Source organism: Phaseolus vulgaris, chromosome 11, assembly GCF_000499845.2.
Source record: "Phaseolus vulgaris cultivar G19833 chromosome 11, P. vulgaris v2.0, whole genome shotgun sequence".
NCBI classification, from domain to species: domain Eukaryota; kingdom Viridiplantae; phylum Streptophyta; class Magnoliopsida; order Fabales; family Fabaceae; genus Phaseolus; species Phaseolus vulgaris.
Window position 1 is genome coordinate 50,319,924 of NC_023749.2, and position 22,957 is coordinate 50,342,880.

The window sequence follows — 22,957 nt, forward strand, 5'->3', positions numbered from 1 at the left end:
TCTGGTTTTCATTATGTGCTTCAAATAAAACTGGGTTTGAATGATGCATGCATGTAAAATGTGTAGGAAAAAGGGTGTTGGGGTTCTGTCAGAAACATGAAAGAGGAGAATGTTAATCAGCCATTGTTGGAGAAGAAGAAGAAATACTACGAGAACTGCCCTGGTTGTAAAGTGGATAAAGCCAACGAGTTGAATGAGGGACAAGGTGTACCCTTCACAAAGCTTTTAATCGTGTGGATGCTGGTGCTTTGTGCTGGTAAGCATTTCACACTCTTTTTTTGTGATGATGGATCTTTTTGTGATCATGGATCTATTAGAAACCTATCTCATAATCGTTTAAAAGTTCACTTTTTAAGTTAATATTGTATAGAATCGTTTAAAACTTATCTTAAGTTTATTAGATTTGTTAGTCCATGCATATTACGCAAGAGTTGTCATCATAATACGCATTGGTGAAGCAGATTAGAGTGTCTAATTAATGAAAACGGTTTTCCTGTATTTTACATGTTGAGGAGTTTATGTATATGGAAGGTTATATATAGATGACTTTATAGGTAAGGTAGTGACACTGGATTTGAGGAACTTACTGTATAGAATCTTCAAGTCAATAGAAGTTCTGTGTTTTCTTGTTACTGTATATTCGAAAACAACAGTTTTCTTGTTGGAACTTTTGTGGTGTTGTGTTGGAAAATCTCATATTGGTAGTCTGTGAAATCGAAGTGCAACTCATACACATCCAAACTTCGGTTCATCCTTTTTCTTTTCTTGAAGGAGAACAGTATGATTGAATTGAGATGATTGCTTCATATTTATGTTGAATGCTCAAATATTTTATGGAAGTTTAGATTTCAGTGTTTTGAATGAAAATCAGTGTTTTACTGTTGTCAGTTTTTTGGTTGAATCAGTTGCTTTTTGTCCTATCTGATATCACTTTCTTCTCTTCTGTACAGCATTGCCAATATCATCTCTCTTTCCATTCCTCTATTTCATGGTGAGTTTAACCATCAAGAAGGCTTTGCTGCAACTTCTCTCAGTACATATATAGTTATCTATTTCTAGTACTAGAAGTTAAATTTTAAGTTTTTATTTATTTATCATTACAACTGAAAAATGAATTTAAGTATCAAGTCATTGTTTATAATAATAAAGATAATTTAGAAAGAAATCTGCCAAATATATGAATGAGTTCAACTCTCAAGAACTGCATAATGTTCAATCTAAGTCATTCTGAGTAATTAATAAGAAAATTTTCAGGTAAGGGATTTTAATATTGCGAAAACAGAAGCTGATATTAGTTCTTATGCTGGTTACGTGGGTAAGATTACTTTTAGTATTTCCATTTTTTGAAGTCTTGAATTGTTGTAAGCTATTGATTTGTGATGTGTGCATGATACAAAATGTTGCAGGTTCTGCATTTATGCTTGGCAGATGTTTGACATCTTTATTTTGGGGAACTGTAGCTGATCGCATTGGTCGAAAACCTGTTATAACAATTGGAATTATGTCAGTGTAAGTATATATTTCAAGGAATTGCATGCTTTCTTTAAGATTTGGTTTGAAGTTTCTCATAGTTATCAATGCTTATACTTGATCTCAGCGTCATTTTCAACACACTATTTGGCCTTAGCACAAGTTTTTGGATGGCTGTTATCGTGAGGTTTCTTCTGGGAAGTTTAAATTGTTTGCTTGGACCAGTGAGGGTATCATATTTTTAACTCTAACAGTTAGCAATTTCATGTTTCATCCACAAGTACTATTAGATACCAGTTTTGAATTTGTGCACATTTAATTTGTTCAATCTCATTCAAGTTTTCATCCTGCATTTATTTTCCTAACTCCATTGTTGAACAGGCCTATGCCTCTGAACTTTTTCGAGAAGAACACCAAACTCTTGGACTCTCAACCGTAAGCATCACCAGCTCCTTTAAGTGGTTCTTAGAACTGCATTTGGATACTAGTAATTGAATAATTGAATTTGTGATTTGGGTTTAGGTAAGTGCAGCTTGGGGCATAGGTTTAATAGTTGGCCCAGCATTGGGAGGCTATTTGTCTCAGGTAATATCTCTTTTCCATATCAAGTTAGTATATATTTGTTCATAGTTTCTGTTTTGTTTTTTTATTTTGTTATTATTTTTATTTGTAAATAAACAATTATATTTTATATAAGGGTAATAAATTTTATATTTATCTTTATATCTATAATATAGGATTAGAGTTTAATGCTTTTTCATGAATGTTTACTGGTGTTTTCTATCAATTGTCACCACTACTTCATTGCTACAGCCAATTGAGTCGGTAAGAACATTGTTCGACTCACCTTCTTTCATGTTTGTCCAAAGTGTTTAGTTTGTCTTGTGAGTTGTGTCATTTAGGTAAACAAATTCGTAATTATTGTCTTAATCGTGGCTCACAACGTGTTTTGTTCCCTTTTGTCTTAGGGCACTCTGACATTTTGGAGACCAAGTCGTGTTAAGTTTAATTTAGGGTTTCAGTATTTTGTTACTTTTATTTATGATTATGTACTTGTTATTTTCGATGAAAACTCATTTTGAGTTATTTTCTATATTTCAATATTTTTATAAAGAAATTAATAATCAAATTGGAGTTTTTATTCAAACCACACTCATAATGCTCGAGAGTATCTTTGTCATTCTTTTACCACTTTTATGAAATTTTGGAATTCTTTACCAAACCTCTTGTGTTTATACCCCTCAACAAAATGGTGTGGTTGGGTGAAGAATAGGCATCTTCTTGACACTACTCACACTCTTTTAATTCATGGTGATGTTATTCTTAGTGCATTATCTAATTAATTGTATGCCATCTTCGATTTTAGAGAATAAAATTCCTCAATTTATTTTGTTTCCTCATGAACCTCTTCATCCCTTACCACTTAAAGTTTTTGGGTCTACATGTTTTCTTCACAATTTTTGTCCGATCTTGATAATTATTTTCTAGGTCACACCAAATGTGTTTTTTTTAGGGTTCACTAGATCTAAAAAAGGATATAAATGTTTCTCATCCTCTCTTAACTGTTGTTTCATCTCTATTGATGACACATTCACTACGAGTTCTTTTATTTTAAGTCTTTATCTTCTTCACACATGTCTCCATTTGATCAAGTACATATTTCGGTTGTTGTTTATCCTCTTGTTGTGTCTAGTGTACCTAAATATTCACGTAAGACTTTCTATCATCCATCGAAATACTATCTTCTAGTGTCATATCCTCCTCCTCTTCCAGCTCTGATGGTTAAACCTGATCTTCTCAAACTCAAATATTTCTTGGAGATTGAGATAACACAATCCAACAATGATATTGTTATCTCTCAAATGAAGTATGCATTAGATATTTTGGAGGAAATTGAATTAGTGAATTCAAAATCTATTAACACACATATGTATCCTAATGTCAAATTCTTACCTAGTTAGAGGAAACATCCCTTAGACTTTAAGAAGTACAAAAGAGTAGTTGGAAACTTAAACTATTTTACTGTTACTCGTCCTGATATTTCATTTGCAGTTAGTGTTGTGAGTAAATTCCTTTTTCATTAGGATATCAGATGAAAAAGCTTGTTATATAGTCACAATAATCATACTAGAGTTGTATGTTATTCAGATGATGATTGGACAGGAACTCCGTTTCATAGAAGATCCACTCTCAGATAGTGTTTCTATTGGTGATTATAATCTTATTTCTTGAAAGAGTAAGAAATAAAATGTTGTAGCAAGATCTAGTGTTGAAGCATAATATAGAGCTATAATCTCAGCTACTTGTGAATTTGTTTATTTGGCTTAAATATATACTTACAAAATTTACAATTTGGAGAGGTCACTCATATGTGATAATCAATCACTCCTCATATTAGCTCAAATCTTGTCTTTCATGAAAGGACAAAACATATTGAGATTGATGGTCATTTCATTTGAGAAAGTATTGTATCATGTGAGACATCAAGACTACATTTGTTAATTTGAATGATCAGCTAAAAAATATTTTCACTAAATTTTTATTGGCACCTAGAATTGATTATATTTTTGTAACAAGTTTTGTACATATGCACCAACTTGAGATGTTAAATGTAATGGACTTAACTCATAGTTTCTGTTATTCTACTATGTTAGTCTGTTATTATTTTCATCTATAAATAAACAATCATATGTGTGTATTTTTACACAAGGGAAATTAATCCTATGTTTTTTTTCTTTATTTTTAATAGTAACAATTATTTTGAATTGAAAGACTTTATGGTGATTTGAGAAGATTGACACCTGAAATTCTGTATTTGGTTGAGGAACATAGATGCTTGAAACAATTCTTCAGCCATTTTCTAATCTTTGGGAAAATTTTCATTACAGCCAGTAGAAAAGTACCCTCATATATTTCCAAAGGATAGCTTTTGGGATAAGTAAGTTGTCTTCTGATTCAATTTTCATCTTTGTCTTTCTACCCTTCTATCATTTAATGATGTGCTAATTTTCATTTTCCCAAACATGAATTATTGTGCAGGTTTCCATACTTCCTACCCAACTTTGTAATATCAGCACTTGCATTTGTAGTAGCAATTGGCTGCATCTGGATTCCAGTAAATGAAATTTTTTTATCCTCTCTGTGTATTGTGGATTTTAGTCTAACATTTCAATGATGCCATTTTTATCATGAAAAACCCTTAAATGCTAAAATGCCTGCAGGAAACACTTCACAACCACAATTACAGTGATGAATCCATGGAAGATGCCAAAGCTTTAGAAAATGGAAACAATGGGGCTGACAAAGAAAATATCCAAAAAAATGAAAACCTCTTCCTTAATTGGCCCTTAATGTCATCTATCATTGCATATTGCATTTTCTCACTTCATGATATTACTTATCTAGAGGTAAGATACTTAATAATGAGGTTAGAAATTTTCTTTGCATGTCCTTATATATCTTGTTTGGATATTTCCTACTTTTTTTCCATGTATTTTTAACTGAACAACATTCTTCCATACTGTTTTCTTTAGGTTTTCTCCTTATGGGCTGTTTCTCCTCAAAGGTTTGGTGGTTTAAACTTTACAACTGATAATGTTGGTAATGTTCTTTCAATATCAGGTGCATCTCTGGAACATACAATAAGTTCTTATTATTGGTGGACTCAAATTTTATGATTTTACATGAAGCCACATAACAATTGCTTGAGAATGTTTTTCTCTTTTTATTGGTCTTGCTAAATTTTTATTCACTTGGCTTAACAAACTTCACATAAGTATATTTTGATATATATAAAATTTTATAGCCATCTCAAGTATCATATCTTTTTGAGCATATATGATCAAAATTATTTTTATATGAAAAAGTTACGAATTAGATTATATATTGGTTGGTCAAATTTGACTTAATATGATAGCTCATATTTTTATGCCTCTCCTTCCTTTTCTCTCACCCCCTCTCTCTTTATATTATCAACAATAATAAATAAATAAACATGAAATATTTTATGAGTGAATCAACCCTTATTATACAACTTACTAAAAATAGTCAACCAATAAAAAATCATTTAAAGAACTCTAAAGCTTACCAAACTACTCTACCAAAATTCTCATAAACCCTAAACCAACAAGCTAAAACCAAAACTAAATCGGACGTAGGCAACCCAAAGGTCTAAGACAGTAATCTGAATAAGAAAAACAAGCAAATGGGATTTTAGATGATATCCAAAACCAAACCTTCAATTGAACTAAAGAAAAAGTCTTTAAATTATTTGTTAATCAACCTTCAAAGACGACCTTCTTCCTAACGTGCCATATTTAAATTTTTCTTCTTATTATCTCTATAATGGTGTAACTTTAACAACAAGGTTTAATGTTTTTTTTTTATCTTTTTCTTTACAAAGAAGAAAGCATGAAGAAGACAAGTGTGCATGATGATTAGTTTGATACAGTACCACTTGAACCATATAAAATTTATTACTTTCGTTATATACTTAACATACATGTAAAACACCTATTGCATGACAGATATTATTCACTAACTTCTCAAATGTTTAGGTCTTGCACTTATCATTTACCAACTTACCATATATCCATCTGTGGAAAAAGCAAGTGGACCTATTTCGCTTGCTCGCATCTCATCTGTGAGTTTTCATGTGATTGTGCCAATTATTTCATTTCAACATTTCATTTTTTTTGTTATTTGAAATATGGCCTTTTGTCCCATATGCAGATTTTATCCATACCTCTTTTGCAAAGCTACCCCTTCATAACATTGTTCTCAGGCTTAGCACTATACGTAGTGTTAAGTATTCTTTCAATCCTAAAGAATATTTTTTCTGTAAGTTCACCTCTATAATCATTCACTTCATTTAGAAAAGTTTTTGTTTGCTACAAATTTGACTGATTCTACTGTTTTTATTGGATTTAGATCACCATTATAACTGGTTTGCTCCTTCTGCAAAATCGAGCAGTGGTAAATTTTTGGATAATTCTTTGTCCTCTTATAAAAGCTTTTTTTATTATGATGGGTTATTTTTTATTTTTTTTATCAAAATGCAATATGTTTAAAAAAAATTAAAAATTTAGACAAGTTGTGTCAATTTGGCACGACTTCATATGCATAAATCGTTCTAATTAAACACGACTCTGCCATGCCAAGTTGGTACGACTTCAGTATGACATGACAGAGTCGTATCAAATTGGGACGATTTGTGCATATGAAGTCGTGACAAATTGACACAACTTGCCTAAATTTGTAATTTTTTTTAAACAGACCCCATTTTGGTAAAAAAAAAAAATAAATAACCCCATCATGATAAAAATCCCTGATAAAATTTTGGAGGGTTGTTGTTGATGAAATTGTAACATACCTAACATGTTGATTTGGAAAACAGGAACAACACCAAAGAGGTGCAGCTAATGGAATTGTTATGACAGGCATGTCTCTATTCAATGCTATTGGCCCTGTTACAGGTGGTGCAGTGTAAGTTTTCCAATTATTTCTTCCACTTTTGTTTGACTTACCTCTCAGTTAAAAAAAATATTAATGTAGATCTCTACTTTGGGATTAACATTTCAAAAAATTTGATTGTTTTTTTGGATTTTTATAATCAATCAGTTAATATTATAGAAATTTTCATGAAAAGTTTGCAAAAATCTTTAAGTTTCAGTTAACTCCATTCACTACAAGAAAATCATGAAATAGAAAACAATTTTAGAGAGAAAAAATAATCAGTTGATATAGTAACTAAATTAGAGACCATTTTAAGGACTAAAAATTGTTGGTTTCTAAATTAGTTTATATTATTGTTAAATGATTTCTAAATTGGTATCTAATTAACAACTAAGGTTTTTGCTACCAAATTTAGAATTTAAATAATTGGTAGTTGAAACCTTGGTAGCTAATTAGATATCTATTTAGAAACTAATTTAAAAACCAATTTTTATTTAGTTTCTAAAATGATCTTTAATTTAGTTACTATTGCAACTAATTATTTTGGTATCTAAAAATTATTTACTATTTAATAATTTTGTTATATGATTGTATAGCTCATGCATATTAACTTAGTCAATGATTCATTCGGATTAACTTAAAAAAGAAACACATTTGATTTTTTCTTCTTATTTCTCTTTTAAAAGTTTTTATTGAAAAGTTTATCCAAACATACCCCACTCCACTTAGACACTTGAACAGTTGAAAATTAATTCATTAGTAAAGGTTTTTATTCACATACATTCTATCTCCAGTTTTCTTATATGATGATCTATGGTTGAATATTATTTCACTAGTAGAGTTTTTTATTCACATACTTTTTATCTACAATTTTCTTATATGATGATGAATGCAGATTAACTTGGTCACAAAAGAGGATGGATGCTTCATTCCTCCCAGGTATATTCTATTCTGGTTTTTGTTTAATATATGACAGATGGGAACACTCTTTGCCTAACTTCAAATGTCAAAAGGTCTTCTTTTCACATTCAGAAAGCATAAAATATGTTAAGTTTAATCCGTTACTTCAAGAAAATCATTGAATAAAATCCAATTTTATAAACAAAAAATAATTAGTTATTATATTGACTAAATTAGATATTATTTAGAGACTAAAAAAATTATTGGTTTCTAAAATAGTTTTTGTTAATGATAAATAGTTTCTAAATATCTAATTAGCTATCAAGATTTTTCTACCAAATTTAGAATCTAAATAACTGGTAGTTAAAACCTTGGTAATCAATTAGATATAAATTTAAAAACTATTAAATTGGTTTTTATTTAATAAACTTTTAGTAGTAAACCCTAAACTCTAAACCCTAAATCCTAAACCCTAAACCTTATACCTTACATTTCTATTAATTTAATGGTGTTGAAGAATAAAGCAAAATGCAAATGTTGGATCAAATCAAATGTGAATTCTTTATCTAAGCTTTAGCTCTGCTTGAGTATAAACTATTTTATAGCTAAACTATATTCAATGTGAATATAGTTATTGAGGTCATTGGTTCTTTAACTAGTTGCATTATATTACAAGGAGCTTACTGATATACATTTATTTGCAGGCACACATATGGTGTTTTTTGTCTTGAACATAGTTGAAGCACTTGGATTACTCATGATGTTCAAACCATTCCTTGTTGAAAAAAAGAAAATGCACACAGATCATTCTTGAGGGAAGTGATGGTAACTAAGTGCATCATGTTTGTAATGGAAAAAGGAATATATAAATGTGTAAAAGTGATGAATAATCTTTAGGATGAGCTTATTCAAACTTGTGAGTGTATATTATGATACTCAATGTTATTATTTATGGTTTTAAAGTAATTGTTTTAAGCTTATTACTATAGTTTGTTTTCTATGCAATTAGTCTAACTATTTTACTTGGATCGATATAACTAACTTGTCTATGTAACTGAGTTCTTCATATACAACTTTTTGTAAATTTCATTATCCTTGTTTTTTTTTTATCTTTTATCTTTACATAACAAAATCAATGTTTTTAATCATGATATTTAGAGCACATGGATTCTTTTTCAAAATTTGGGGTGCGAATAACAAAAATATAAAACACAAAAAGGGGCCTAGAAACCGTGGCCCAAATTTTAGAACAAACTCATGGTGTAAAAGTAAAAATAATATGAAAAAACTGTTTCTTCATACACCTCTATAGGTTATTCTCTCACCTCCATAAATTTTGTATTTCTAAAAATTACGTAATTCAGAAATCTCTTTTCAAATTCGTAATCAACTTCTGGATTACATAATTCATAAGCATTTTCTCATATGCATGATTAGGTTCAGGATTATATAATTCAGAAGTTTTTTTTTAACTTTTAGATTATGTAATCTGTAAGTTTTTTTTCAATGTTCGAAGTAAATAATAAAAAAATTACTTTATGAAAGTGACAAAAAAGAATAAAAATATATTTTTATATTTTGTATGACAGAAAAACATATGAAATTGGTAAAAATAAAAAAGTACCGTTAATGCAAGTGATAGATGAAGGAATAAAATGAAATATAAAAAGCATGGACACTCCAATTTCAGTTGCATGCAATCTAATGAGCCAAATTCAAGCAAATAACCGTGGGCCCCACTTGCATACAAAAAGGGCATAAAGATAACATCAAAACGTATGCATGATAGAAGAAAAGAAAGAACCCACCTCCACCAACCTCATCTTATGGATAGGAAGATCTCGTTTTTTTAATTTTATTATTATAAAAAAATCATTAAATTGAAATTAATTTTTAATATTAATAATATTTTAGTTTGTAAAATAATATCTAATTTAATTAATATAATAATTAATTAACTTTTGTTTTTCAAGGCTTCGATGTTTTTAAACATTTTCTTAAGATTTGTATTTATAGGATTTTTTAATGAGATTTAAAACTATTCATCATTCGTTCAGGGTAGGCTAATTTGCTCAATGGATTAGCATTCGTCATCATTAAGCAATATTTGGGATTTAAGTCCATTTTTTGGGCTTTTTGGGATTACCAAAGTTAAAGATTTGTCTATGATTCACTTCAAGCCCAACCCAGCTCTGACCTTTCTTAACCATGAAGCAAAATTGGCTTGGCTTAGGCTTCAAGCGAAATTCCTTTGTTCCGAAACTTGGTACAGGTTGGCTCAAGCTCTTTCCGAACGAATTTGAGCATTCTTCATTATTAAGGATGTTATTTCGCTCAACCCTTTGTAATTCACTCAACCTTTTGATCTTTGTATGTCTTTGACTATTTTGGCCTTGATCCCCTCAACGTATGCAGATGCGCTCAGCGTTTTGACTGTTCTTCATGTATTTTTTTCTTTGGACTTAATCCGCTAAGTCATTCTTCATGCATTAGGAAGATTTAATCTTTTTTTCTCCATCTTTGTTTGCTTGGTTTTTAGCCTTTTCCTTTAGATTTCTGCATGTATCCTATTTTCTTCTTTGTCTCTAAGTGCAACTGGAGTTGAAGAGCTTTTGACATGTTTTTCACAATTTCTACATAAATTGCATGTTTATTGGTCTATGATTTCTACTACAATTTCACCCTTATCAACTCCCCCTACCTTAGCTCTTTGCTTGCCCTTAAGCAAAGCTTTCGCAAATGCAGTCTTGAATCAACAATGGTTAACTTGGGTTGTCAAAGTTAGTTTGGAATTGAGACATCCATATTTATTGTCACTATATTGACTAAATTAGATAATATTTTAGAAATTAAAAAATTATTGGCATTTAAAGTAATTTCTATTATTAATAAAAAATTATAAATTAGCTATCAAAGTTTTAGCTAATAATATTTTAAACTAGACTCTTATTTATTAATTCAGTTATAATAAGAGACATATTTTTCTCTAGTTTAAAACAAGTTCTTCATTTTGTAAAAAAAAAAGTTTGTAAGTTAGTTTCCGTAGTAATAATTCTTTTATATTATTAATTGTTAATTACGCATATTTAAAAATTAATTTAGAATATAAAGTAATTAGTAGATAAAACTTTCGTAGTTAATTTGTTAGATACCAATTTAAAAACTACTTTATAAATTTACATAATAATAAAAATTACTTTAGATATCAATAATTTTTTTATTGTATGTGACTTTAGGACTATGTGAAATATTTTTAATCAAAGAAGAAAGAAGAAATATAATGAATAAACATTAATATAAAATTTCATTTAAAATTTTGGTTTTCTAGAAAATGATAAATCAACTAATTTATTAAATAACTATTGTAGATTGTAATTTATATGTCAAATTACTTTAAAATATTTATGTTTATTAATTTTTTTTATCAAAAATATATTTCAGAGTGTCTCAACCTTTATACCAAAACCACCTACAAATATACATAACAGAAATAGATACATGCTTAAAAGTGTATGCATATTTGACCGATACCTATTTATTTATTTATTTATATTTATTATGTTTGATTTTAAAATCACCTTTATTTTTTTTGGTGGTAATGACTATAATGATCTCGTAAATGAACTATGCAGTGGTGAAAATGAATTGGAAATGGAGAGGAATAAAGAGTACAATTAGGAAAAAAATAAATTTTTATGATTAGAGAATTGTATATTGTAAAGTATTTGTTATATTAAATTTTGCCCTGACGATTAGTACATAGGAATTTTATTTTAGACATGTTTAAATTTAAATAGTTTTAAAGAATATATCTTAGATTACAATTGAGAGGAAGAAGAAATATTAATCCTAAATAAGCAATAAAAAGTGTTGTTTTTGTTAATATTGTAAATGATTTTATGTTTGAGTTTGTGGCATGCAAAAGTAGTTTTTTTTTTATGTTAATCTCGTAAATGCTTTGTTGCAACTTTCTTGCTACTCCGCATTACTTCTTCAATCATCTTTCCTTTTCAAGACCCACATCCGACAGTTAAAGGAAGATCTTAGTCTTTATAAACCTCTGACGAACCGCTAAGATTGTTGATAACACTAGTTGGACATTTATGTTATGGAATACGTATAATTGGATTGAGATGTGTCTGAAAGCTTGCCACCACTTATAAGACGTAATACATGCATGATGTCTGCGACAGACTTGCTACCACATAAGTTAAAAATCCATGTGAGAGAGTACAGTCTACATCGACGACTAATATTGTTAATTATTGGAAATATGTAATAAGATAAAACACACTTTATTATGAAAAGATATAAAAACTAATATTTATGTCCTACTTTTTTTTTTGCCAGATGAAGAGTCATTGTGTTTAGACACAATTAACAAAATTTATCATGAATAACTAAGATATAATATGGTACGATAATTTACAGTAATACGTTGGAAAAAGGCATAAAAACAAGTCCCAATTAAAAAAAACACAATATATTAAAATGGTTGAGACATAATAATGTAATACTGAAACTTTTACATTAGGCAAGGTTAAAGCTGATGTAAAAGGGGATATATTGCATTGTTTATGTGACAATCGATTTAATACATGTTTGATTACATCATTTTCCACATTTTTTTCACTGATAGATATACTATAGCAATTATTGACAATAATCAAAGTAATAAGTCATTTCTATGTTTTATACTTTTGCTTCTGTTAAGGGTTGTAACAGTCAATATTTGTATGTGTTAATATGTTTTTGAATTGATGTGTAACATATCCTAATTTTTATATTAGAATGTAAGATCTAATGAATATTAAAAGTCTTTTTTTTTTTTTTTTTCTAAAAGTGATGTTAATAAAGGACCCTGCAATAATATTCTAGACAAAGAATCATCCTAAAAGAGTTGCTCAATCACCTTTATGCCTTCACTTAAGTTACAAACTTTAGTTACTTAACTTAGCAGACCAACAACCTTGTCAATACTTTATAAAGTATTTTTTCTTTCACATTTTATACAATGTGAGACTTTTACATTACACTATCTAAATGATAAAGTGTACTAACCCTTTTACATAGATAATGTGGTTCTAATACAGTAACATACATTCAACATTTTGCCTAATTGGCTTGTATTATCTATCTGAAACTTTGTAATTGTTTACATTTCGAAGTGAAAATTTTCTTTTAAAATACACTAATTTGATAAAAAAAAATCCCTAAATACATGCATTTGTTATTTTAGCATGGAGTCTAATATCTAAAGGCATATCTTAAAAGCTTGAACTTTGTACTAATATGATACACATGTAGGGTGACAAAATTAACTCTTTTAAGCTTTGTTTTGGATTTTGTGTTTTTTTTTAGTAGGTATGAAAAAATGCTTAATATTCATCTTTTTAATTTATTGATTTAAGAAAAAATGGTGCTATGAGGAAAGAGAAAGGGGTGTGAGAATAGTATTCTCTGAAGAAAACAGTCCACACTTATAATTCAACTGTGTTACAATTTTGTATGATTGAGGTCTTTCAAATTTGTTGTGTCAGTACCTTCAACATCACACACATGGAGCAGATTTCAATGATAAAGACACATGATAAATTATGATTGCTTAATAACTTATGCTAAATTAAACAATTAATGATGTCAAAATTACATAGTTAATTATGATTGTTAGCATAATTAATTGATTATTTGTCTCCAACTATTTGTCGTATAATTATGTATCCCAGTTTGCATTCTTAACTTGATCTTTAAAATATCCAACTTGTAATTGAAATGGTCATTATTTTAATTACAACAAGTTTAGAAATAAAGAAATAATTAAATAAGTAAAACACTGGTAACAAAGTCAGAGTTAATATTACAAAGTAGGTTTAGTTTTACTTGTGAATCCAATTTTAAATATTACAAACTTGTTTAATACAATTTTACATTTTAAATGTGCTAGTCAAAAAATATTTCAACACCATTTTTAAAATATTATTGATTGTATTTACTTTGTTTTTGTTTTGTGATTGTTTTCATTTAAAAATTAAACTAAACTATTCATCATCTTAAAATATAAGTTGGAGTATTTTGATAATTAATAATTATATAATTAATTGTGTGCTGATTGGTTGGCTAATTTAGATTTATTCATATTACTAGTATAATAGACTTCCATTCTAGTTGGTTCTTAGAATTCTTTACGAACAGGTATAGTCTACCTATGTACCGTTTTTGTTAACATATAAGTTTTGGTTTAGTCCCTCCATATTTGTGTATTATTTTTTTTAGTAATACTTTTTTATGTGATGACAGATGATTGTTGCTACTTGTGTTAACTTAGCTGATATGTCAAGTTGGATAATAATGTCTATCATGAAAATTTTTATAAAAAAATAAAAATTAACCTATATTTTTTGGTTAAATATTTTTTCAATTTTAACTTATGACCAATTTGAAAGATTTGAAGGACTTCACATAAGACATACTCTTCAGACAAGTCCATCACCTTACCGCTGACTCATGTTGTAAACGCGTGGCAAACCTCGTAATTGATGTTCTGTTTTGTTTCGTGTACGTTTCTTTGCTCCTCCTCTGTTTCTTCTTATTTTCATTTCCATTTTGTGCTTCAAAGCAAATGTAATCACTTGACATAATTTCTGATCATCTTTTCTGGGTTTGAATGAATGATGCATGCAAAATGGTGTAGGAAAGAAGGGACCTGAGTGAAACAAGTGGTGGGGTTATCACATGAACATGGAAGGAGATAATGTTGAAAAGCCATTGTTGGAGAGGAAGAAGTACTTCGAGAATTGCCCTGGTTGCAAAGTGGACAAAGCCAAAGAGTTGAGTGAGGGACAGGGTGTACCCTTCAAAAATCTATTCATAATATGGATGGTGGTGCTGTGTGCTTGTGAGCATTTCACTCTGTTCTGAGTATCTTCATTTCTATACCAGTTGCTTGTTCTATTTGCTTTTTCCAAACTGTTCTGAGTAAGAATGACATTCTGCTGTTTGGATTTTGAGTAAACTTCTTTGTAACTATTTCATGGAGAAAGAAATAAAAAAAGAAGCAGATCTTCTGCATCTTATAGAAAGCCTTTCTTCAACTCAAGTAACTCATTATTTTCCTCCATTTTCTTTACCTTGTGCAATGCTCCAAACTCATGCTTTATTTGATAGATGTGTGTTAAAATGTAGCCATGCATGTGCTACCTATTTGCTTATTCTTGGTCTCACTGTCCTACAACTGCTACCTGGGGAATTGGTGAAGAAACTTAACAGTATTTTCCCTCTTTTCCTCTCCAGGTCAGAGAAATTTTAATGAGGGGAATATTGATGTGTAGTTATGATGTATGAGTGATTTGAGAAGAATAACCTTTAGTGTAGCTATTTAGTTTTTACAACAGTTAACAGTTAGTTTCACATTGAGATCAGTGGAAGGTTATTGGAATTAATGTCACTTTCTACACTTCAAATTCATCTTGTAAAGCTTTTGGAAATGCATAAAAGAAAATTAGTATAATGCATCAAAAGAAGTGGTTAGGATTTTTCAAAAGAATGTAACCAATCTCCTCTCTTCTCTCTTGCACAGATTTTGGTTATTCTTGGTTTTTATTCCACTCCTTACTACTATCCTAACACTTTCTCTATCTTTCTTTTCTTTTTGTTTCTTTCTGTTTCAGTAATCTCTGTACCTTTTTGATGGACGTTTAACATTTTCCTTTTTTCTGTCTTTCTCAATTAGTTGAAACTGCATCCTTTTCTGATGTCACTTTAATTTTTTCTGTACAGCTATGCCTATTTCGTCTCTTTTTTCATACCTTTATTTCATGGTGAGTTTAACTATCTACTGGGTTTATGTTGCTACCTTTGCATTATTACAAAAGAATTGATCATGATCTATATAGTTTGATTGTGACATAATTATGAAAGAATGAAGATAAGAAATGTTAATTCCAAATCAGTGAAATTTTCATGGTTTTAGGTGTATCTGTGTTCCATATATGCTCACATCTGATATGGGACAGAGTAATGATATTTTAATTTAGAGTGTTATAATCAATTCAAAACTTCATATATTAACTTTTATTAATTAATAGTGACTCGTCATAATAACTTTTATTAATCAGATTTGTTAATTGGATGTTAGCAGAACCAGCCTGATTGTCAGTTTTTCATATATTTCAAAATACTTTCTACTATGATTCCTAATTTATTCCTTGTATTTATTTCATTAATTGTACAATTTTGTATAGCAATAAATCAAGAATTCTTGAAAAGTAAATATAGGCTGTTAGGGTGTTCTATTTGATGAGATTTCAACCCTTTAGAGTGGCCATTAGTTAAATCTGTTATGATTAGTAATGTTCATTCTCAAAATAATACAACATTCCTTTTTCCAGGTAAGGGATTTTAACATTGCAAAAACAGAAGCTGATATTAGTTTTTATGCTGGTTATGTGGGTAAGTTCCATTTTTTTTTAACTCTTCCAACAATTCCTTCAAGATAATTATTAGTGATGCATGTTTGTTAAAAAATGCTGTAGGTTCTGCTTTCATGTTTGGAAGATGTTTGACATCTGTCCTGTGGGGAATTATAGCTGATCGATATGGTCGAAAGCCTGTTATAATGATAGGGATTATTGCAATGTAAGTATATCTGTCAATGAATTGAATGCTTTTTGTAAGTTAAGTTTTTCACCTTATCAAATTGTCAACGATTACTCAATTTCAGTGTCCTTTTCAACACACTATTTGGCCTTAGTACCAGTTTTTGGATGGCAGTTATGATGAGATTTCTTCTGGGATGTTTTAGTGGTTTGCTTGGACCAGTGACGGTATCATATTTTTAACTTCTAATAGTTAGAACTTCCATGTTCATCCCCCAACATGGATACAAATTTTGAATGTGTGTGCAGTTGGATATATAACTTGTTCAAACTTCTATTTACATCTATTTGCCTAACTGCTCTATTTAACAGGCCTATGCTACTGAACTTGTTCGAGAAGAATACCAAGCTCTAGGAGTCTCAAGTGTAAAAGCATCACCAACTCTTTTATACTACTAACCCTTAGAAAACCATTTCCACAACAATAATTCAAAGTGTGATTTATTTTTAGGTTACTGCATCTTGGGGCGCAGGTTTAATCATTGGCCCAGCATTGGGAGGTTATTTGGCTCAGGTTACTATCTATATTCATTGACATCTGGATTTTGTGTATGTTCATAGAATTGATACCTGAAATTCTTGTTTGATTGAGGATTAACAATCCATTTTCCATCTTGAAAAGAAAGTGGCCTTTTACATTAGTACTTTAGTTTAATTTGAGGGTGCATGCAAGGAGATGTGGCTTAAATTTATGTGCTCATCTATGTTCTCTAAACACTTTTGGAAAAATGTCATTGTAGCCAGTGGAGAAGTATCCACATATATTTCCAAAGAATTCCTTCTGGGATAAGTAAGTCGACTTCTCCTGCTTTTAATTTAAGAAAGTGAAGTATTCAATTTTCCTTTGTTTTGTTTTTCTATGATTTTACCCTTTAATGGTGTGCTGATTTTTATTTGCAAAACCACAAATCATTCTGCAGGTTTGCTTACTTCTTCCCCAACTTTATAATATCAGCATTTGCTTTTGTTGTAGCTGTTGGCTGTATTTGGATTCCGGTTAGTATCTTAGATTCTGACTTAACCAGATGTATCTATCTTTTTTATGTTTTGTGACCATATACTTTACAATTTTATGATGACAATTTATAATGCAGAACCATTTCTGTATGATATTTTCAGCTCAGTGTCTTGGTTCTTTATATTGTCTAGTATGTCTCCTAAATCAGTATCACTGTTTAAAATATATGCAGGAAACACTTCACAATCATAAATGTAGCAATGAATCCATAGACAATGTTGAAGCTTTAGAAGTTGGAAACAGAGTGGTTGGTATAGACAAGACAATTCAAAAGAAGGAGAAACTCTTCTTGAACTGGCCCTTAATGTCATCTATCATTATCTTTTGTGTTTTCTCCCTTCATGATGGTGCTTATCATGAGGTATATTCACTGGTACTTAATGAGGCTTAAAATGCCCTATGATGCATCTCCTTTTGTTTTTATTTTCCTTCTTTTATCTGTGCATTTTTAAGTGAACAACATTCATTCATCCTGTTTTCTTTAGGTTTTCTCCTTATGGACTGTGAGTCCTCAAAGACTGGGGGGTTTGAACTTTACAACTAACGATGTTGGTAATGTTCTTTCAATATCAGGTACTTCTCTGGAAACAACAGAAAATGACATTATTTTTAGGCATATATCATGTTTCCATATATCCTAAGTTAAAATTAGCTCATGTTCAAGTTCTAAAATAAAGTTCTAGTGAAAATATACAAAAGAGTTCAACAAATCTACAAAAATACAATGGATTTTAAAATCAAACACAATCTTATAAAATCAATTGAAAAATTAAGGCTTATGCTCACTTATATACCATAATTTATCCATATCTATAGTCGATGTAGGATCTCCAAACCATTTGAGCAACACGTATTCACTCGTCTTTCCGTCTTTAGGAACAGTACATCACTGGATCCAAACACAACATTAGTTCTGACATGATAACAATTGCTCTTAGTTGGGTTTCACAACGACAAAGATGCAGAGAAATTTTACATTTAGTGTTGATCATTGTTGTCCTATTGTTATTGATACTATGAACAGTTACTGACTTCTCAAATGTTCAGGTCTTGCAGTTATCATTTACCAACTTACTATCTATCCATATGTGCGAAAAGCTAGTGGACCTATTGGAATTGCCCGCATCTCAGGGGTTAGCTTTCATCAAATTGCTGCAACTATTTCATTTCAACATTTCATATTTTGTTACTTTTAATATGTCATGTTACTTTGGTCCCATATGCAGATACTAACCATTCCACTTCTGCAAAGCTACACCTTCATAGGATACTTATCAGGCTTAGCAATGTTCATACTGATAAGTATTGCTTCAATTCTGAAGAATATTCTGGCTGTAAGGGCACCTAATTTGATTCACTAAACCCCTAGAGACCAGTTTAACTGATTCTGAAGAGTTTCTCTTATGTTACAAACCTTGATTCATTGTACTCTTTCATTGGATTTAGGTGACCATTACAACTTGTCTGTTACTTCTACAAAACCGAGCAGTGGTAAAGTTTCATTGGCCTTAGTTTCTCAGCAATGGTTGAGACTAGTTATATATTGATGATGATAACTTTCATTTGGGAAACAGGAACAATACCAAAGGGGTGCAGCTAATGGCATTTCTATGACAGGCTTGTCTCTTTTCAAAGCTATTGGCCCTGCTGGAGGTGGTGCATTGTGAGTGTTCCTATGATTTCTTCAGCTTTTTGTTTGATTTTCAAGTATTTTCTAATATGACAGAAGATCCTTGTTATGACACTTGCATTTTAATGTTCTGGTATTTTCATATATCACATACTAACTTAGATAACTTAATTCATGTGTGCCTGATACTTCATGCCAAGTTCCTTTATAATATGGTTATTTCACTCCTAACTATTAATTTTATATATTTCTTCATCTTTAAATATAAAATTGTTTTAACTAAATCAGGAAGATTAAGAAAACTAATTAATTTGATTAGACACCGTTGGAGATTCTTCGTCAACTAGAGATAAAACTGATTTATTTTTATATATATGGATGCAAACCTGAATTTATGAGTTGATTTTGTAAGATTGAGTTAGACTTATAAGTTGATTTTGTGAGATTAAGTAAAATGAAAATGATTTCCAATTTTCTTACATGATGATGGTGATGCAGATTAACTTTGTCACAGAAGCGAATGGATGCTTCATTCCTCCCAGGTATGATGTTCAACTAATATATTTGTCTTGTTTTCTGTTTTACATACTTCAAATGGTAATCATTTGCCTAATTTAAATGGCAATAATAGTATTTGTTGGTCCTTCTCCATTTCTAAGATTGAGTTAAGTATAAACATGCTTGAGATATTTTTTTGGTTGGATTAGTGGTTCCACATTGATTGAAAACAAAATTAAATGACATCAATTACATTGACTTATTTTTTTAAGATAAATGACACGAAATTTTAGGGTTTGTTTAGATGAGTTTTTGCATTTAAACTTATTTTATACACAATTTAAAAATATAAAATAATTAAAAAATTATATTATTACAAGGAAATCATGAAATAGAAACCAATTTTTATATACCAAAATAATTATAAATTGGAGACCATTTTAAAAACTAAAAAAAAAAATTGGTTTCTAAATTAGTTTATATTATTGTTAAATAGTTTCTAAATTGATATCTAATTAGCATAGAAACTAAATAATTGGTAGTTAAAACCTTGGTTGCTAATTAGATACCAATTTAAAAATTATTTAACAATAATAAAAACTAATTTAGAAACCAATTTTTTTTTAGTTTCTAAAATGGTATCCAATTTAGTTATTATTGCAACTAATTATTTTGGTATCTAAAAATTGGTTTCTATTTCATGATTTTCTTGTGGAGGCTTCAAGAAATTTTTTTAAGTATAAATTAATTTTAGTTTATGTAAAAACACATTTTAATTTTTCTTCATATTTTTCTATGTTGAATGAAGTTTATGAAAAGATCCATCCAAATATATTCTGATTTTAATAAAATCATAAATTTTAAAATCTAAATAATTGATAGTTAAAATTTTAATAACTAATTAAATATAATTTAAAAATTATTTATAATTTAGATATCAATAATTTATTTAATATCTAATGAATATAACAATTAATTATATTTATTTTAAAAATAATTTTTATTTAATAATTTTTTTAGATATTAAAATGAGTGATTTCTTGGTAGTTTATTTACTTATTGTTGTAAATCTAATTGCAGGCACTCAGATGGTGTTCTTTATCCTGAACACAGTTGTAGCACTTGGAACACTAATGACTTTCAAACCTTTCCTTGTCGAAAAGAGGAAAACACAAACGAATCAGTTAAGCTGATTTCAATCAATTTTGCTAAAGACATTTACTGAATCTGTGAGACATTGTTGTCTATCATAGGTAGCATCAACCTTTTTATCTTGAACACAATGATTATCAAACCTAGATTAACATTGATAATATGGTTATTCTAAAATTTTGGTATTTTATTGCTTAGAAGATTTTTTTAGATCATTTATATTATTTTAATAAATGGGACAATTTTGATAAGAAGATTTGATATATGATAATGATTATTTAATATTTCAAAAAATACTTTGTATGACACTATTATTTTAATGGTCCAAGTTCCTTTATGATATGTCAAATATATATATAGTTTAGGTTTATAATATATAATTTATACAGTGATATAATGTTATTTTTAACCATTAATACAATACAAGAAAATCATGAAATAAAAACTAATTTTAGATATCAAAATTAATTAGTTGTGATAGTAACTAAATTAGAGATCATTTTAGGGATTAACCAAAAAATTGTTTCAAAGGTTATTTCTATTATTATTAAATAGTTTATAAATTGGTCTCTAATTAACTACCAAAGTTTTAACTACCAATTATTTGGATTCTAAATTTGGTAGAAAAACATTGGTAGCTAATTAGATACCAATTTAAAAACCTTTTAATAATAATGGAAACTAATTTAGAAACTTTAAATTTTTTTAATTTTTAAAATGGTCTTTAATTTAGTCACTATAGCAACTAATTAATTTTGATCTATAAAATTGGTTTATATTTTGTGATTTTCTTGTACGGATAGACTTCTAAAGTTAATTCAAATTTAAGTATCAATAACTTTCTAAAATAGAGGTTTAAATAATTAACTTATAATATTTATATTTTTTTTTTAGAATTATATTGTTGTCAATAATATTGCAAAAACTAAATATCCATTTGAAAACTAAAATGAAAAAAAAAATCATTTAGAAGTTATCAAGAGTGATAATTTTAATTTCTTCTGCACATCATAATACATCATCCATGGTGTAGCACCATTGTTAATCTCTTATTAATCATTAATTGTTGGTTGAAAGTGATCCACGTTACTAGTAACAACAATAATTGCCACTGTTTGGTGATTTACGTATTCAAATTGGATTTTGGCAGCAGAATTAGGCTAAGTTCAGCCACCCACACTTGCCTAATACGTTAAAAGATTAAATTATAATGTTTATAAATATATAATTTTTTTTAAAGACTTGATTATTTATTTTTTCATAAAATAGGGAATTTTTGGTTGTGCATATTTAAAAGCAAAGCTTTATTCAATGTTGAAAAAAATTAGAACAAATTGAATCATTTAAAACTAAAATGTCTTCATGGGTGTTTTTTTTATTTAACAAAGAATAAATAAATTAAATTAAAAAAAAAACACTTTAGAGGTGTTCCAATCTTAATACAAAGTTTTCAGATTTTAATGGGTGTGATTTTCTTGGTTATGCAAATTAGCATTGTGAAATAAAAACTAATTTTATATATCAAAATAATTAGTTATTATATTGACTAAATTAGAAATCATCTTATAAACTAAAAATTATTGGTATTTAAAGTAGTTTCTATTATTAATAAAAAAAATATAAAATAATTTCTAAATTGGTATATAATCATTAGCTACTAAGATTTTATCTACTAATTACTTTATATTCTACATTAGTCTCTATTAGTCTTTTAGAAACTAATTTAAAATCTAAAATATTGGTAGCTAAAACATTAAGTTAGATATAAATTTAACAACTATTTTATAAATTTTTATTAATAATAAAAAATACTTTAGATACTAATAATTTTTTTTTTAAGTACATTTTATTTTAATGAGAAGTTATGTTTGTTGTTTTCCTCTTCTCTCCTATTCTTTTTGTCATGTTTTTTCATTGTTTTGTTTGTTTTTCTTTCATTTGGTTTATGAATTCTGTTGTTTTGGGTAATATCCAGCACCTTAGCAACTATTGTAGACATGACATTGAACGAAATAATTGGTGAATTCAAAAATGTGTAGGACTTTGAACCTAAATCAATCAATAAAGATATAATAGGTGCCTACATTATTATTCACCTCCAATCTTTTTATATTGTTCTACATTGTTTTCCATCACCAATCTTTTTATATATAATTTTTTAATATCTTATTTGATACTTGA

At 28.7% G+C, this 22,957-nt stretch overlaps 2 protein-coding genes across 2 annotated transcripts; both read left to right on the plus strand.

Annotated features, from left to right (window-relative positions):
* Positions 1–96: 96 nt before the first annotated feature.
* Positions 97–8,638, plus strand: LOC137809458 (protein ZINC INDUCED FACILITATOR-LIKE 1-like). The gene is made up of 17 exons (XM_068610569.1): positions 97–256; positions 951–991; positions 1,255–1,315; positions 1,407–1,509; positions 1,598–1,700; positions 1,852–1,905; positions 1,993–2,055; positions 4,359–4,408; positions 4,510–4,585; positions 4,692–4,877; positions 5,004–5,091; positions 6,027–6,112; positions 6,202–6,309; positions 6,400–6,444; positions 6,866–6,954; positions 7,820–7,863; positions 8,529–8,638. Exons 1-17 carry the CDS (start codon positions 97–99, stop codon positions 8,636–8,638), a joined length of 1,467 nt encoding a protein of 488 aa, XP_068466670.1.
* Positions 8,639–14,308: 5,670 nt separating this feature from the next.
* LOC137828103 (protein ZINC INDUCED FACILITATOR-LIKE 1-like) lies at positions 14,309–21,028 on the plus strand. The gene is made up of 18 exons (XM_068634532.1): positions 14,309–14,379; positions 14,516–14,719; positions 15,601–15,641; positions 16,212–16,272; positions 16,356–16,458; positions 16,544–16,646; positions 16,791–16,844; positions 16,930–16,992; positions 17,219–17,268; positions 17,399–17,474; positions 17,669–17,857; positions 17,982–18,069; positions 18,544–18,629; positions 18,723–18,830; positions 18,943–18,987; positions 19,071–19,159; positions 19,625–19,668; positions 20,705–21,028. The coding sequence occupies exons 2-18, from the start codon at positions 14,557–14,559 to the stop codon at positions 20,815–20,817; spliced, it is 1,476 nt and encodes a 491-aa protein (XP_068490633.1). The 5' UTR covers positions 14,309–14,379; positions 14,516–14,556; the 3' UTR covers positions 20,818–21,028.
* Positions 21,029–22,957: the final 1,929 nt, after the last annotated feature.